The 15,397-nt window shown below is 37.7% G+C and overlaps 1 protein-coding gene across 1 annotated transcript in view; it reads left to right on the top strand.

Moving 5' to 3' along the window:
- SVEP1 (sushi, von Willebrand factor type A, EGF and pentraxin domain containing 1) overlaps positions 1–15,397 on the top strand; it is a 157,267-nt gene that overhangs the window by 60,760 nt on the left and 81,110 nt on the right. The window contains exons 6-9 of the mRNA XM_074361981.1: positions 3,661–3,840; positions 6,585–6,782; positions 9,259–9,377; positions 12,121–12,250. Of these exons, the coding sequence (XP_074218082.1) occupies positions 3,661–3,840; positions 6,585–6,782; positions 9,259–9,377; positions 12,121–12,250 (627 nt within the window). The remainder of the gene's footprint in view (positions 1–3,660; positions 3,841–6,584; positions 6,783–9,258; positions 9,378–12,120; positions 12,251–15,397) is intronic.

Below are 15,397 nucleotides of genomic sequence, written 5' to 3'. Positions count from 1 at the left end.
AGAGAACTCTTATCAAAGTAAGAGCAATGCTCTGGGACGTGAATTGTCCCTTCAATTTCATCCCCAAAGCTACTCTCTAACGTGCTAGTGAACAGAATTGTCCTGAACAAAGGTGCTTAGTCAGGGTCTTCCCCATTAATGGATTTAGTTCCAGGCACACCTCATTTTATCATGCTTTGCTTGATTTTGCTTTGCTGCTACTGAACTTTATTACAAATTGAATGTTCGTGGCCACCCTGAGTTGTCAGATGATAGCATTTTTAGCAATAAAGTTTTTTTTAATTAATGGATATATATCGATTTTTAGAATAATGTTAATTTGCATACTTAATAGACTGCATTATAGTGTCAACATAACTTTTAGATGCACTGGGAAACCAAAAGAAAAGTTCTATGTCTTGTTTTACTGCAATAGTCACTTTATTGCTGTGGTCTGGAACTAAGCCCACGATATTGTCGGGGTCTGCCTATAGTTGAGATACTGTTTTATGAAACATCTACCATAATTCATTAATCCTAAAATACTTTCCCCCCTGCATGTTGACATCCTAAAACTGAGATCCGCCTTAACATCCGTGGCATTTTCATAGATATTATTGTTGCTTTATTAGTGGCACATAAAATAATGGTGTGCCTTACAATTGGGGCACCTGGGATTCAGTGAAATACAGCAGCTGTGTGAGGACTCACTTCTGTTTCAGGTTGGTTAATGTAGAGAAGTCATAACTAGCTAAACCACAACCACAACCAAGTGAATTTTGTGATAGTATTTTTTCTGAGAAAAAGATTCAAGCAACAGTGAGAACCCTACGTTTAACATCAGATTTATTTTATTTTCAGTACAGATGCTCTTACGATTGGGAGATTGACAGGAAGTGTGAGTCTGAGGAAGAATCTTACTAGTCTTTAAAAGGAGAACCAGAATGAGTTTTCACATTGTCTGCGACCTAGTAGACTGTTTTCTTAACAGACTAAATTGCCCTTTTCTTAAAAGACTAAATAAATATTTCAAGATTGCTTAAACATAAATATAAGTCCTTTATTACAATTTTTTCAGCTTACTGAAATCAACATTTTAAAAGTTGAAACTATAAGCATGTTCCTATCAAAAAATGATTTTAAAGTGATCATGATGGAAAAAGAGTGTAAAATGTTTAAGAACGAAATAGGAATTATGACATAGGCTTTGTTTTCCCTGAGCAGCAGTAAAAGTTTATTAAAAATCAATGTTTGAGAAGCAGTATAATTTGCATGTGTATGAAACACTAGCTCTAATTGACTGTCAGTTCTCTTGAGAGATGTTGCAAGTTCATTTCATCTCAAATTGGAATGCTGGAGTCATTTCAGCAGTTTATTGGATCGAAAAGCAGTTGTTGAGTATAATTTTTCCAGATTTTGTGTCTCTTGATCATAGTAATTTATCTTATTCACTTTTTAATCCTACCTGGCACTTGGCATTGGGCCATGCATGATGAGTGCCCTCATGAAACATCAAAATAATGAAGGCAAAATGTTTCTATGTACTTGATGGACACACTTAATAAAGATTCTATTTACATGATGGACACACTTAATAAAAATCAAGATGTGGAAAGCAAAATAGTTCTACTCATTTGTCATTAATAGTTGACTTTGGTCCAAACCATCCCAGTGATTGAAAGGCTGGGGCTGATGATTTAACCTCAAATCTAATTTTTGAAGTTCCTCTAAGGAACAGTCCGTCCTAAAAATATATTTCATGCACCCAATATTTAGGCTCTGCCAACTAATATAATTGGAATGGCTTCCTTCAGAGTAGATTCTATCAAATTGTGACTTCAACCTGCACTGAATATTTTACCCAGCTTCCTTTCCTATTATTGTAAAATTAACCTCTCATCATAAATAACTACATGCTTGATATGAAACGTTGACAAATGCATCAAAGTAGAGGAAAGAAAAAGACATCTTACCCAGAGTCTCAGCAAAATTCTGGAGTCCCACATGATTCTGTTCAAAAATATTTCAAGATTGCTGTGTTGTCTGCAGGCCTTTAGTGTTGCAGGAGTGTTATCTGAGAGCCTGTTGAACTTTGTTCTTTTGCAGGGGGTTGTGTTTGTGTTTGTGTTTTTGCAGTGCCTGATACTTAGAGGATTATATCTGTAAGTTTTCTGAATGAGGATATGTGCCCAGCCTTTGGCATATTCAACAAGAATCCACTCTCTTGTCCTTTCAGTATCTCCGTCTATGACCAGGATGGACATGCCATCTGAGTGAAAGGGGGCTTGTCCTTATCTACGTAGCCCTCCACCTCTCCTTCTCCCTTCCCCATCCTCTTCCACGTCTTCCTTCTCCTCCTCTTTCTCTCTATCACCTGACTTTCTGCTCCCCTTCTCTTCCTTCCTTGCTCCCCTCTCCTTACTCCTTTCTCCTTTATTCTCTTCCCTTCTTCTCCTGATTGGGAATCCTGATTGAAGTGGGTCTAAGCTAGTACTGGAATAAACAAAGTGTAGAAAACGTATAAACTCTTTAGAGATGATTTTATCTAAAGAACATAATAAATTGGAGGCTTCAGGAGGGTATAGAAATTGATGGAGTTGAAGCTCTTGAGGAAGTTATTCAAGAAGATGAGAGAGTTGAATGTCAGGGAGAATGATGCTTGGATTGGTGATGGCGAGGTCTGGAGGATAAGGCAATGGAGGAGAGGCTGAAATAGAATGAAAGATGTGGTTATTGGAGAAAAAGAGGTGAAGAATATGACTCTAGGATACTGGAATGATCATCTACGTTGATAGTAAAGTCACCAGCTTGTGTGTGTGTTTGAGAGAGAAAGAGAGAGAATATAAAATTGTCAAAGAATGGGAAGTGGTGCAGAGGTCAGCAGACAATTAGGGGAATAAAGGATGTTGGGCATACAATATGATGCTTCATTGTTGGGTATATAATATGATACTTCAGGGAGCTGGAGGTTTTTAGGAAGAAGGGAGAGAGAATGATCTGGGGGGGCAGTACGAAGTAAAGAAGACATCCCTGTCAATGAGAGACAATATGATTTTTACTAGGATAAGAAAGTGAGGGAAAAGTTCATAAGAGAAGTTTAGGATAGGAGAGGATTTGCTGAAGACCAGTCAAGTATTCCAGAGGGCAGGTGCACGGGTTTGAGACTTAGGTTTGGATGAGAACTGTATGGGGATGACCCTGGTGGATGAAGCGCTTGTCATGAACAGGAATATAGGGCGTGATGGAATTGACTGAGCTGGACACGAGGACACTTTATGGGGCTTTGGTGGGCTAGGCGGTGATAGACTCCTGCCAGAACTCAGATGTTATTTGTGGACCTGCAGGAGTAGTCCTAGTGCCTTCCTGTAGCTGCTCTGATGCAGCGTTGAGGCAAGTGAGTCGGAGGTGGCAGCGCCAGGGAAACTTCTTTGGACGTTTCGCTGGACACCTCATGGCATTTCCACTGCTGGTGCGTTGAGGCTGGCTGAGGTGCAGAGGCTGAGCACAGCGATGTTGTTCAGGTAGTGCATTTGATAAACACAGGCTTTTAATTGTCCCATATCAACTCAAAAAAAGAATGATGTGTTATTCACTGTTTACAGTGTGTAGGCATTATTAAAATTTTAATTATCTTTGTCCTTATTAAGTAAAATATGATCTAATTGTTTTCATGTAATGTAGTGAGAACATGCCCCCGTCTCCACCAGCCCAAACACGGCCGCCTCAGCTGTTCTGCCAGGGAGATGGCCTACAGGACGGTGTGTTTGGCCACCTGTGATGAAGGGTACAGACTCGAAGGACGTGCTAAGCTTACCTGTCAAGTAAACGCCCAGTGGGATGGTCTAGAACCCCGGTGTGTGGGTAAGTTCTTAGAAGGCACGGTGCCTTGCATGATTCATTTCTCTTGCTGTCTGATTTCTCTTGTCTTCTGTGAAGACCCAGAACTAAAAACTGACTCAGAATGAGCATAAAAATACACATCCCTATGAATAGATGTATAGTGCTATAGATACATGTACAAATACGTGGTTTTATTCCTCTCCACTGATAAAAGGACTTCTCCAACAGAATCCAGTTTTCCAACTCCTTAAAGTTTACAGCTTCAGATGGTAATGATTTTTGTTTTAATTGGGACAAATTTGGATGGAGTAGAGTTTATCCTAGGAACGCAAGAAGAGTTTAAAATTAGGTATTCTATATCAACATAATAAATTACTTCATTATAACAAGCAGGAAAAACTTATATGGTAGAAGATAAAAATGTATTCATTATCATTTAAATGAATTTTTTAATAAAAGTCCAAGAAGCTCACATTGATAACTGACAGTTTTTTAAAAGTCCATCTTGAATCTGCATCTGCTTATGAAAATAATACAGACCATCTTATTGAATCTAGAAAAAGAAAAGGCTACTCAGAATCATTCATATTATTTAGTATTGCTCTCTTAAGCTTTAGCTCTTATAATAAGTCATAAGGTTAGAGCTTTGAGGATTCAAAATTATCATTTGTAAAGTGCGTGTCTACCTCCAAAATAGAACAAATCTACTGAAAGACTGAGCGTTCACTATAGTCATAAGAATACCAAATAAGCAACTCTTCTATGTAAATGATAAACAGAATATATAATGGAAAAGCACATTCAAAAGATCTATAGAAAATATAAAATATGTAAGAATAATGTTACACATATAAGTGGAACCTGTATTACACAAACTACAAAATGTTACTGAGAGATGAAAAGAACACTTTAATATTTTTATAAAATTGTACCAAAATGTGCATTCTCTCCAAATATATATATATATAGGTAAAATACAGCCTCATTCAACAGCCCAAAAGGGATTTTCTTTTCTGCCCCCTTTTTGGAACTGGGGAGTAATTCCAGGATTCATCTGGAAGAATATGCAGGCAAAACTCACTAAAATCAGATTGAAAGGGAAGGGTAATAAAGAATAGAAAAAGTAAGTAGCTCTATTGGGCTTTAAATATACTAAAACTGCAAAAATGAAGAGCATGCAAGAATTGTTGTCAGATCAGCGGGACAGATAGATCCCAAAACTTTTGAGTTTCGTGTATTGTTGAGGAAGCATCACAGCTCACTTGAGAAAATGACGTTTATTTGACTAATAATACAGGAAAATTGGCTAGCTCCTTGGGAAAAACAAAATGAAGCAAATTGAAACTTCCGTATGTCCTTAATCCACACCAGACATCGATATAAATTATTCATAGTTTTTAAAATATAAATTAAAAATAAAACCATTAAAAGGTAGAAGAGAGTATATTAATATATGTGTATGAATGTTAAGCAATCTCAGAATGTACTAAGCATAAAAACAATGAAGAAAGATTTTCCATTAGGTTAGAATGGATGAGATTAGACTAAAAAATTAGAGTCACCTTCATTGAAAATACCATCAGCAAACGATAAGAGAATATTAACAGGGAATGAAATCTTCAACAATTATGCCAGCCAAAAGGAGAATTTTCCTTATAAATAACCATCCCTAAATAAAAGATGTTGAGCCCCATGTAGTTCTAATATTTGAACCACGAATTTGCTCTGTTCTTCCTCTTAATTGAAGCAGAACAGGAAGTCTGGGCTGTCACATGGTACATACTGTGCAGAAATAAAGAAACAAGCCACTTTCTTGGGGAAAAAATTGAGTTTGCTCACACAGAGGTTTGAAAGCAGTTGTTTCAAGGGGAGGCATGATGGTGGAAGGTTTTGGGAACACACGGGTTCTGCCACTTATCTGTTGGGAAACCTCTGGAAAATTAACTACGATACAGTTATTACAATGCCCCAGCATCCTTGTTTGTAAATGGGAATAATAACAATGGTCCTTTCTGCACAGGATGAAAGGAGTCAGTCCCTGAGAGTAATGCCTGGTGCATACCAAGTTCTGAATGTTAGTGATTATCACATGGACAGTACAGACTAAAGATGCTAGCAGTGCTCCAAGTAAAATCACTACTACAACACACAAATGTGTATATGGGTTCCGTGCACACACACACACAACACCCTACTTTAAGTCCTAGTCTTGATTTTCTGTTCTGTCTCCATTCTACTTAATTCATGTGCTATTATCCATCCCTGCTGAAGGTAACATTAAGAGTTAAGATCCTAATTATAACACAGTGATTCTAGGGAGAGGATAAATCCTTTTCTTGTAATGTGCTTGCTGAAAGATGGCACTCAAAAACTCATAAAATGTGGACTGATTGTAGAATTGTCACTTATTCCATGAAAGATAGAATCTCATTTACTATTTTATACTTCAGAGCCATAAAGTAATATTCTGCAAACTGAATGAAGATACTTCAAGCAAACGATAAAAGTTGCAGGTGGCATTGATTAAAATACCAGTTAGAAATTTTTCAAGGTTTTGATACTGGCAAAATAGCATGAAGTAACCAAAGAGACAGAGTTGAGCATTATTTACAACACAACATTTTTTCGGTGTCATAGACAGACATCATTTAGTGATTTATGTCAATACCAAGACAGCATAATTGTATGTTTCTTGAGTAAAGAAAATTGGTGGCATTTGTAGTTTGTGGGAATGCAGATAACATTTTCTCCCTCTCCTCTGACAGAGCGCCACTGCTCCACGTTTCAGAAGCCCAAGGGTGTCACTGTGTCACCCCCCAACTGTGGCAAGCATCCAGCTAAACCTGGGACGACTTGCCAGCTCAGCTGCCGCCAAGGATTCATTTTATCAGGAGTCAGAGAAGAAGTGAGATGTACCACCTCTGGAAAATGGAGTGCCAGAATTCAGACAGCAGCTTGTAAAGGTCAGTCCCCACACTGGTCAGGTTGAAAACCAAATTCCTATATGATGACACATTGGTGTAGCATGAGACTGTCCCTCTTTGGAACTTAATGCTGCAAATCCGTGGTAAAATGGTAGATGTTACCCCAGTACGTTCTCTGAAGATTTCTGTTTCAAAATGATGGATTTACAAAATCCAATTACCATATGCCAGGCAATGATAGAAGACACAGAAAACCACGGATGGCATTAGAGCTGGAAATCAGGTAAGTTTTCCATTGGGAGTTGAAAATCTTTGAGGAATTTCTGGTCCATATAAAGCAGGGGAAACTAAATCAATTAAAAAAAAAGACCCAAACAAGTCACCAGCCCTTTGAAACCTGCATCTCAATCTCAGTGTGTTCACAAGAGAACTTTGCCTCTTCCTTGCAGCAAGAGCGGACGTATATGAAAAGGAGGTATTGAGAGCAAGAAAGAGTTCTTAGAAGTAAAAATATAAATGTCTCTTAAGAGAAGAGCAAAGAAGTGGAATGGATATTGTTGAAAACAATATTAGTGATTTGAGGAAGCAAATTGAGAGTTTCTTCAGAATGGAGAACTGATAAACAAGGAACTTGACTATTCCAATGGATCAAGCCCAAAAGATGGATGTTTAGAGATACCTACGATTGACTGAGAAACCCTAATGTCCATTTAATAAGGAGATCCAGAGGAGAGGGGAAAAGGGATAGAGGAGGAGAATTTTCCTACCAATAGAAGAATGTTGCCCTGAGTTACAGAAAGGCTTGAACCACTAGAACAGAAATAGCGTCTGACCTTGTTGTTTATCTGTTTTACAGAAAGTAGTGTATATCTGCTAATCCCAAGCTCCTAGTTTATCCCTCCCCCAGACAACAAGGACCTACTGTGTAGCACAAGGAACTATGTTCAATATCTTGTAATAACCTATAATGAAAAAGAATCTGAAATATACATATATGTATAACTGAATCACTGTTGTACACCAGAAACTAATACAACATTGTAAATCAACTATACTTCAATATAAAAATTAAAAAATGGAGTACCATTACCAGTAAAAAAAAAAAAAACAGTTTATTGATCTATATTCAAGTACACAGTGAAGAATATGAGTCAAAAAAAGAAAAAAACAAAAACTTCTGAATGTTGGGCAGGCATTCTTTTACTCCCCCTGGTTAAATTTTCTGAGGTCTTAAAGTTAAGGATTAAAATCTGAAGTTTCCAGAAATAAAAGAGAAATTTCACACAGGAAACAAGATTCAGACTCACACTTACTTCTCATTTACAACTCTGAATGCCAGAAGGAGATGTAGCAGTGTCCTAGGAATACGGAGGGAAAATAGATGTAAACTTTAAATTCCACATCCGTTCAAGCTATTATTCAAGTGTAAATGGAAAAGAAAATACTTCTTTAGATTTTAAGAGTCAATATGCTAATGTATCTTTGTGGGGAACAGTTGTCTAAGAATTAGACCCTCTGAGAAAAAGAAATTATAAATTGAATAAAATTTTAAAGAAACAAGGTGAGACACAAATCAGATCAATTCGGATATATTCAGCTGTGAGTTACAGGAGACATAATTTAACGTAAACTTGAGAGGATTTGTTGTATTATATAATAAGAACTTAGCTCTACAGTGACTGATGTGGCTCTGTGGAGTGTTTCCACCTCTAATTCATCATCTGTGCTGCAAAGTTTCAAACTGCAAAAAATAATCATTGGCTTTAATTTGTTGTTTATTTTGCCAGTACGTTTGAGCATGCTAATTAATTCTACTTGACAGCCTTGTTTTCCAGTTCAGTTTCTTCCTGCCACACAGTCAGCATTCATTTTTTTTTTCCTGTTTGTTCCTTTATTTCATTCCAAAAGTATTTATCAAGTTCCCATTCTATGCCAGGTACTGTATAATACAATGGGACGAGAGATATCCTGGCATTCAAAGAACTTAAATTCTTTGCAGGGAGAAAATGCAGTTTCAAAATGGCATGATGAGTTGTGGTTAGAAAGGACAGGGGGCTTTGGGAACTTGTGGAGTGAGTACCTAAAATGGACCAGCAGGGTCCAAGAAGCTTCCAGAGGAGGCTGTGTTTGTGGTGAGAATTCATGGACAGTGGGAGTTATCCTGGTAAAGGGGGAAGAGGGCATTGATTCAGGCAGATAAAAGAACATGGACAAAGACTCAGGTAAAAGAAGGACCACGGAGCTCTCGTGCGACTGAGAGTATTCAACCTGGAGACTGCGTTCTGGTAGGGGACCTTAAGAGATGAGGCTAAGATGTAGCCGTTACCAGTCCAGGAAGGGCCTCACAAGCCATGCTGATCCACGGTATCCTGAAGGCAGTTGCAAATCCCAAATCAATCAGGAATTGGGATGTAAAAAAGGAGCCACAGAGTATGACTATCTTTTTACCTCTTTCTTTGATGGTGTAGAATTACATTATCAATATGTTCATTAATTTGAGTATTTTCTGAGTCAGATGTGGAAGCTCCTCAAATCAACTGTCCTGCGGACATAGAGGCCGAGACTCAGGAACAGCAAGACTCTGCTAATATCACTTGGCAGATTCCAACAGCTAAAGACAACTCTGGGGACAAGGTAAGGTTTGAGCAAATATTTGCATCCTTTTTCAAATGGTTTCTAAACATACTGCAAATACGTGTGATATTGAAAACTTACTAATACTCTAATGGTAGTACACTCTCTAGAGGTACTCATAAATGTTAATGCCTCATCTGATAGAAGAATGATCAGCTTTGAGCTTCTAATTAGGAATCTCAGGTAAAAATCTCTAAAAACGGAAAACCTTTCATTCTGTGGGTTTGTTGTATTGTGCATCCACTAGGATGATTTGGCTGAGAATTTTTTGCCTTTTACTAAGCTTTTAAGAAAAAGAAAGATGGGGACTCAATCTTGGTTCCTATTTATAAACAGATCTTTTATTTTTCTTTTCTTTTTTTTTTTTTTTTTTTTTACTTTTCAAGGAAATATGTTTATTAAAAATACAAGCCCCACACATGTGCTTTCCTTCACGTCTAAAATAATTACACAAGCTCTCCGGGCAGTGGCTTGTGGCTTGGACTTGGTTTTTTTGTTTGGTTTGTTTTGTTTTTTGTTTTGTTTTGTTTTTATTGAAGTACCATCAGTTACAATGTGTCCATTTCTGGTGTACACCACAATGCCCCAATCGTGCATATACACACATATATTCATTTTCATATTCTTTTTCATTAAAGGTTACCACAAGATATTGAACATAGTTCCCTGTGCTACACAGCAGAAACTTTTTTAAAATCTATTTTTATATATAGTGGCTAACATTTGTAAATCTCAAACTCCCAAATGTATCCCTTCCCACCCCCTTTCCCCAGTAACCGTAAGATTAAACAGATCTTTTAAAATATGATCCTGAACTGGTTGCATATTGGCCAGTCTAAAGAAGATAACATCAGTGTTTCTTAGTTGTTTTAAAACCAGCATTATTCAGAAAGCAGTATTTTAATATTCTATGTACAGTAGCTTGAGATAATTATCCATCAGATGCTAGAAAAGGAATTAATTTAAATCTTAAATCTGTACTATTAGTATTCACATACATACAGATGCCCTTAAACAGTATATAATTTTCACACCTGCATGTAAATATGTATGTAACTTATGTATCATTCAGGACATGTGGTGGGAGGACGGACACACACAGACACACACAGACACACACACACACACACACAAAACCTGTTCTGATAATTGTGTTGAAAATACTTAACTATCAAGGTAACTTTTTAAAAAGAGTATATTGTTAAATATAGTCATCATTCTGTATATTACATCTCCAGGACTTACTTATTTTAGAAGTGGAAGTTTGTACCTTTTGACCACCTTTGCCCATTTCGGCCACCCCCACACCCCTCCTCTGGCAGCCACCAAACTGTTCTCTGTATCTGTGATCCTTTTTTTTTTCCCTTCTGCATATAAATGAGATTGATTATATGTTATTTATCTTTAGGTCACCAAAGACAGGGACCTTTTAAATCTGACTTTAAAAGAGCAGAGGTGATTTCTAGGAGTAAGTGTACTGCAGGTGACGTGTGTGTTGAGTGCTCCTTCACGTGTGGTTCCCACTGTCCACTAAAAGGCCCATGAAGACATGCATTATCAGCATCATTGTCATCGTGATCAATGTCACTGAACACCAAGAAGAGCACAGGGACATACTTGAGGAGCTATGAGAATTTACTCTAAATGTAGCACCTGTGTGTTAAAATATTTTTTAAAATATAATGGAAAAGACAAATGTATTTGACTACAAGTGTATTTTTCAATTTGTATTTTAAAAAATTTCTCAGGAGGATGGATATAGCTCAGTGGGAGAGCACATGCTTAGCGCTCTCGAGGTCCTGGGTTCAATTCCCAGTACCTCCAATAAGAAGAAGAAAAAAAATACAAAAACATTTTTTTCTCAATTAGAAGACAAATAGCAAACTAGAGAAAAATTCTTCAACCTTGTCAAGTTTTAGAATGTTTATTATATAATATATTAATATAAATTTATCTTTATCACATAATTTTCAAATGGACTAAAAAGGCAAACATATAATTCAAAAAGGAAAGAGTATATGTATCATTCAGTTATATAAGAATTTAATCTTAGCATAAGACATTAAAAAATTACAAAATAAAATAATGGCCTGGTTCCAGATTTTTGACTTACCAGAAAGTAATGTTACTTAATATAAATCAGAGAACTTTGAGTAGGAACTTTGACACTGATACTATCAAAGAGCAACAGTAGGAAAGCAAATTTTTACCATGATCAGGAAATAAACTTTGTATTACCTGTCAATAAGATGTTCATGACTTTGAGGTTAATAATTCTGTTCCTGGAAATTTATTATAAAGACAAACTAAACCTTTAAAAATTTTCTGTGCAAAACTGTTCATCCTAGTGCTGCTTACAATAGTAAAATTTGGGACCAATTTAAATGTCCTTGAATAGATTTTTCTTTAAAAAAATTACTGTGTATTCTATATGTTATGGAAACTTTCGGGAGTCGTCTTAAGTTCTAAAAGCTATGTAATAGCATAAAATGTTTTAAAATACTTTGTTTAAAAAACAAGGAACAATATTTCTTATGTATGCCAACTCTATAAACTATGTAGATAGAATAGTCTGGAAAGAAATGTACCAAGGGTTGTGTCTGCTCCCCCCACCACACACACACTAGGTATAAAACATTGTGTCATTTTTAACTTCATTTTGCTAATAATATATAAGCCAAAAATAATAAAGTTACTATTGATACTAACGGAAACTTTCAAAATATTTGTGTATCTCCAAAAGGTGGCAATCCACGTTCATCCAGCTTTTACCCCACCTTATCTTTTCCCAATTGGAGATGTTGTGATCACGTACACGGCAACTGACCTATCCAACAACCAAGCCAGCTGCACTTTCCACATCAGGGTTATTGGTGAGTCTTCAAATTACTTGTTTAGATTTGTGAAAGTAATCCAGTACCCCCAAGGCCTTTGTTTTTGTTTATCTTCATCAACTCCCTTCCCACTGAGTCTTGGAAGCCTATTCAAGCCTCGTCCTCTTTGAAACCTACATACCTTTTAACCATCATTGTATCTCTTTATGTATATGAGCCTTTTGGAGAGTTCCCAGTGGTTGCCATCTCTTTTGGTTTATCTGCCATTTATTCTCCAAGTCACTCAAGTCTGGCTTCTGTCTTCTCTCATCGAAAACTACTTTCATCAAGGTCACTCTAGTGATCTCTAGAGTTATTACTACTGCACATTTGTTAGTCCTCGTTTACCCAATGTTTCCATAGTTTTTACATTATTAGTGGCACTCTCTTAATCAAAACTGCCTCCTCCCCTAGCTTCTCTGACACCGGCTTCCTTGTTTTTTCCCACGTTATTCTCATTTATCCTTCCTTGTTGCTTTTGTAGGCTTCTCTTTCTCAGACCAACTGTCAAATGGGGACCATCCCCAGAGTTCCAGCCTTGGCCCTCTTCTCCTTCTTTCTCTCTAGTTTTCCTGGTAATTCTGTTAACTGACAGCTCCCAGATTGCTATCTCCAGCTCAGATCTCTCTTCTGGAATTCAAACCAACATGTAAAACTGCCTACTGGACTTTCCCATGTGGATGTCCCTCTGGCATTTCAGACTCACCCAAACCTAAGATATTTCTTAGCTCAGAAAATGGAGTTGAAACCTAGCTACCATGCAAACATCTGGAAGCCACTCTTGCCTCCTCTCCCTCCATCACTAATATCCAGTAAGTTATCACATTCTCCTGGTTTCATCTTCTTACTGTCTCTGAAATCCTTCCCAGTCTCTCCACCCTCACAACCCACTGCTATAGATCAGTGTTTCTTTTTTATTTTATTTTATTTTATTTTTGTGGCCTGGTTTACTCCATCATCTCCCGATTGGTGTTTGTGCTTTCCGTCAATTCTAATAGATAGCAGATACTCACCAGCAAGACTTAATACGTCGAGAATATATGAAGTGATCTGCAGTGGACAGGAGCCCAGCCTCTGGAAACTACTTGAGTCTGTCCAGTTCTACTGCTTAAGGCAGTGTGACCAGTCTGTGCCTCAGTTTCTTCATCCAGAAATAGAATTAAGAAACATATTACCTATAAGGTTATTGTGAGGTTTTTAAGTAGTTCAGATACCCAAACCACTCGAACCAGTGCCTGACGCATTAAGCTCTAGGTAAATATATTAACATTGTACTGTTTTTGTCTCAGATAGATTTTTCATATTTATTTTTAAAATTCAGTACCATTGAATTCATTTTATTTTAAGAATTTTACATGACCTCTTGAAATAACTGATGTAGATCAAACTGGCTCCTTACCCTAGAAAGCGATAAGTTTTGGTCAAAGTAAATAAAAAGACAAACAAAAATGCATCTGATTCAGTTCACTGGGCTTAGTTGTTTTTAATTGCTTTTTCAGTGTTGTTTTAAACATGAACTTTACCCGTCGCGTGAAAAATATGTTGGATTCGTTTTTATGGTGCTGTGATTTTTCAACAGGGAAATGTGATTCAAGCGTTTGCCAAGTTTTCATTTTTCACAATGACGCGTCAGCATGGGGAAATGTAAGATATGTACTCGAGTGTCTAGCTGGGCACTGGCTGAATTTTCAAATTATCGAAGAGAGAGAGGAAATGGGAAGGAGGAAGGAACAGGAGAAAGAGAGGGAAGGAGGGAGAGGAGAGAAATGGAGGGGGAGAGAGAGAGAGAGACAGAAAATATTCCAAAGCCTGCATTTTCTTGTTTTCCCCAGATGACAGGCTGCTGGTGTCTTAATGATTAATGAGAGGAAGTGGAAATGCTTTTGCTTAGCATTCCACGGAATGCAGCCTCGCTTGCTTGGAAATGGACTTCCTCTTTTGGAGACAGTGCATCTGCTAGGACCTCCAGTTCTTTGACAGTAATCGGCCTCGTCTTAACTGTTCTCTTGCACCTGAGATTCAACTCTAAAATTTTGGCTAAAATCAGAGAAGTTTAGAAAACCTTGGAACTCTTTCATTTGCAATTTCTTTGAGGGAAAATAGTAAATCTTGTCAGATTTGTAAATTTAACTGTGCATCGACTTGATTCCGCATTCTCCAAGTGCGCTGGCCGCCTACGAGCGTTCCTTCATTCTTTTCTTTATTCAGCAACTTGTTCCAAGCACCTGTTGTGTGCATGGTGCCCTGCTGTGGAGTGGAGATCTAACAGTTTACAGCCTAGGAAAATAGTAAATTGAAGGTACTGTGCTAAGGAAATGACAGGCACGAGGAAAAGAGAAAAACTCAACATTTATTCATCAGACTTAGCTTAGAACAGAAATCTATATATAGTCTCACAGGTACAGCTGGTTTACTTTCAGAATACATCTTTCCGTTTAGCATAGATGGTATAGCGTCCTAGTCTTCATGCCTCTGACTGTAAGTTACCAGCGTATGACCTCAGGCAAGTCTCTTAAGCCTGCCTAGTTTGAGATTCCTCACCTGTGTAATTATAAAAATAGTATTTGTCCAGTCTCCCTCAAAGGCATGTCGTTACAAACAGAAGGGCATTCCAAATGTATAAAAATCAATAGTTATATTAAAACTTCCTCCTACACCTTCTTTGTTGCCCTTTACTGACATCCTAAAAATTCCACCACATCCCTCCAGAGCTTTGCAACCTGGCTCACAGGCACCCCCTCACGCCCCTCCTTCCATGTAGATTACGGTGCTCAGCAGTAGACTCACAGCTCTTTCATTTCTACTGTGGCTTGCTCCCCCTTCTCTGTCTTAGCCCCCCATTCCCATGTCTACACCCTCTTCTTTGTCTTGACGTGGAATTTATCAGCCTTAGGAATGAATCTTAGACTGGAGCGTTCCACCTTTAGACATAACCTGCTAGCCTTCCAGCAACATCACATCCTCACATCTTACATCTTCCTCAACAGTGGCTCAGACCTCTGCCCGTTGGGCCTTCCATTTAACCTTCAACCAGCCCAGCCTTGACCCTTCAGTTAAGAGGAGGATCATGGGAGTGATCCCAAGGAAATGACTGGATCTTTTCACGCCTTCCGACTTTCTGGGAAGGTTCTCTTCTCTTCTTGGTGT

The sequence above is a fragment of the Camelus bactrianus genome, chromosome 4 (genome assembly GCF_048773025.1).
Source record: "Camelus bactrianus isolate YW-2024 breed Bactrian camel chromosome 4, ASM4877302v1, whole genome shotgun sequence".
NCBI lineage: Eukaryota > Metazoa > Chordata > Mammalia > Artiodactyla > Camelidae > Camelus > Camelus bactrianus.
This window is presented reverse-complemented; position numbering and strand designations above follow the sequence as displayed.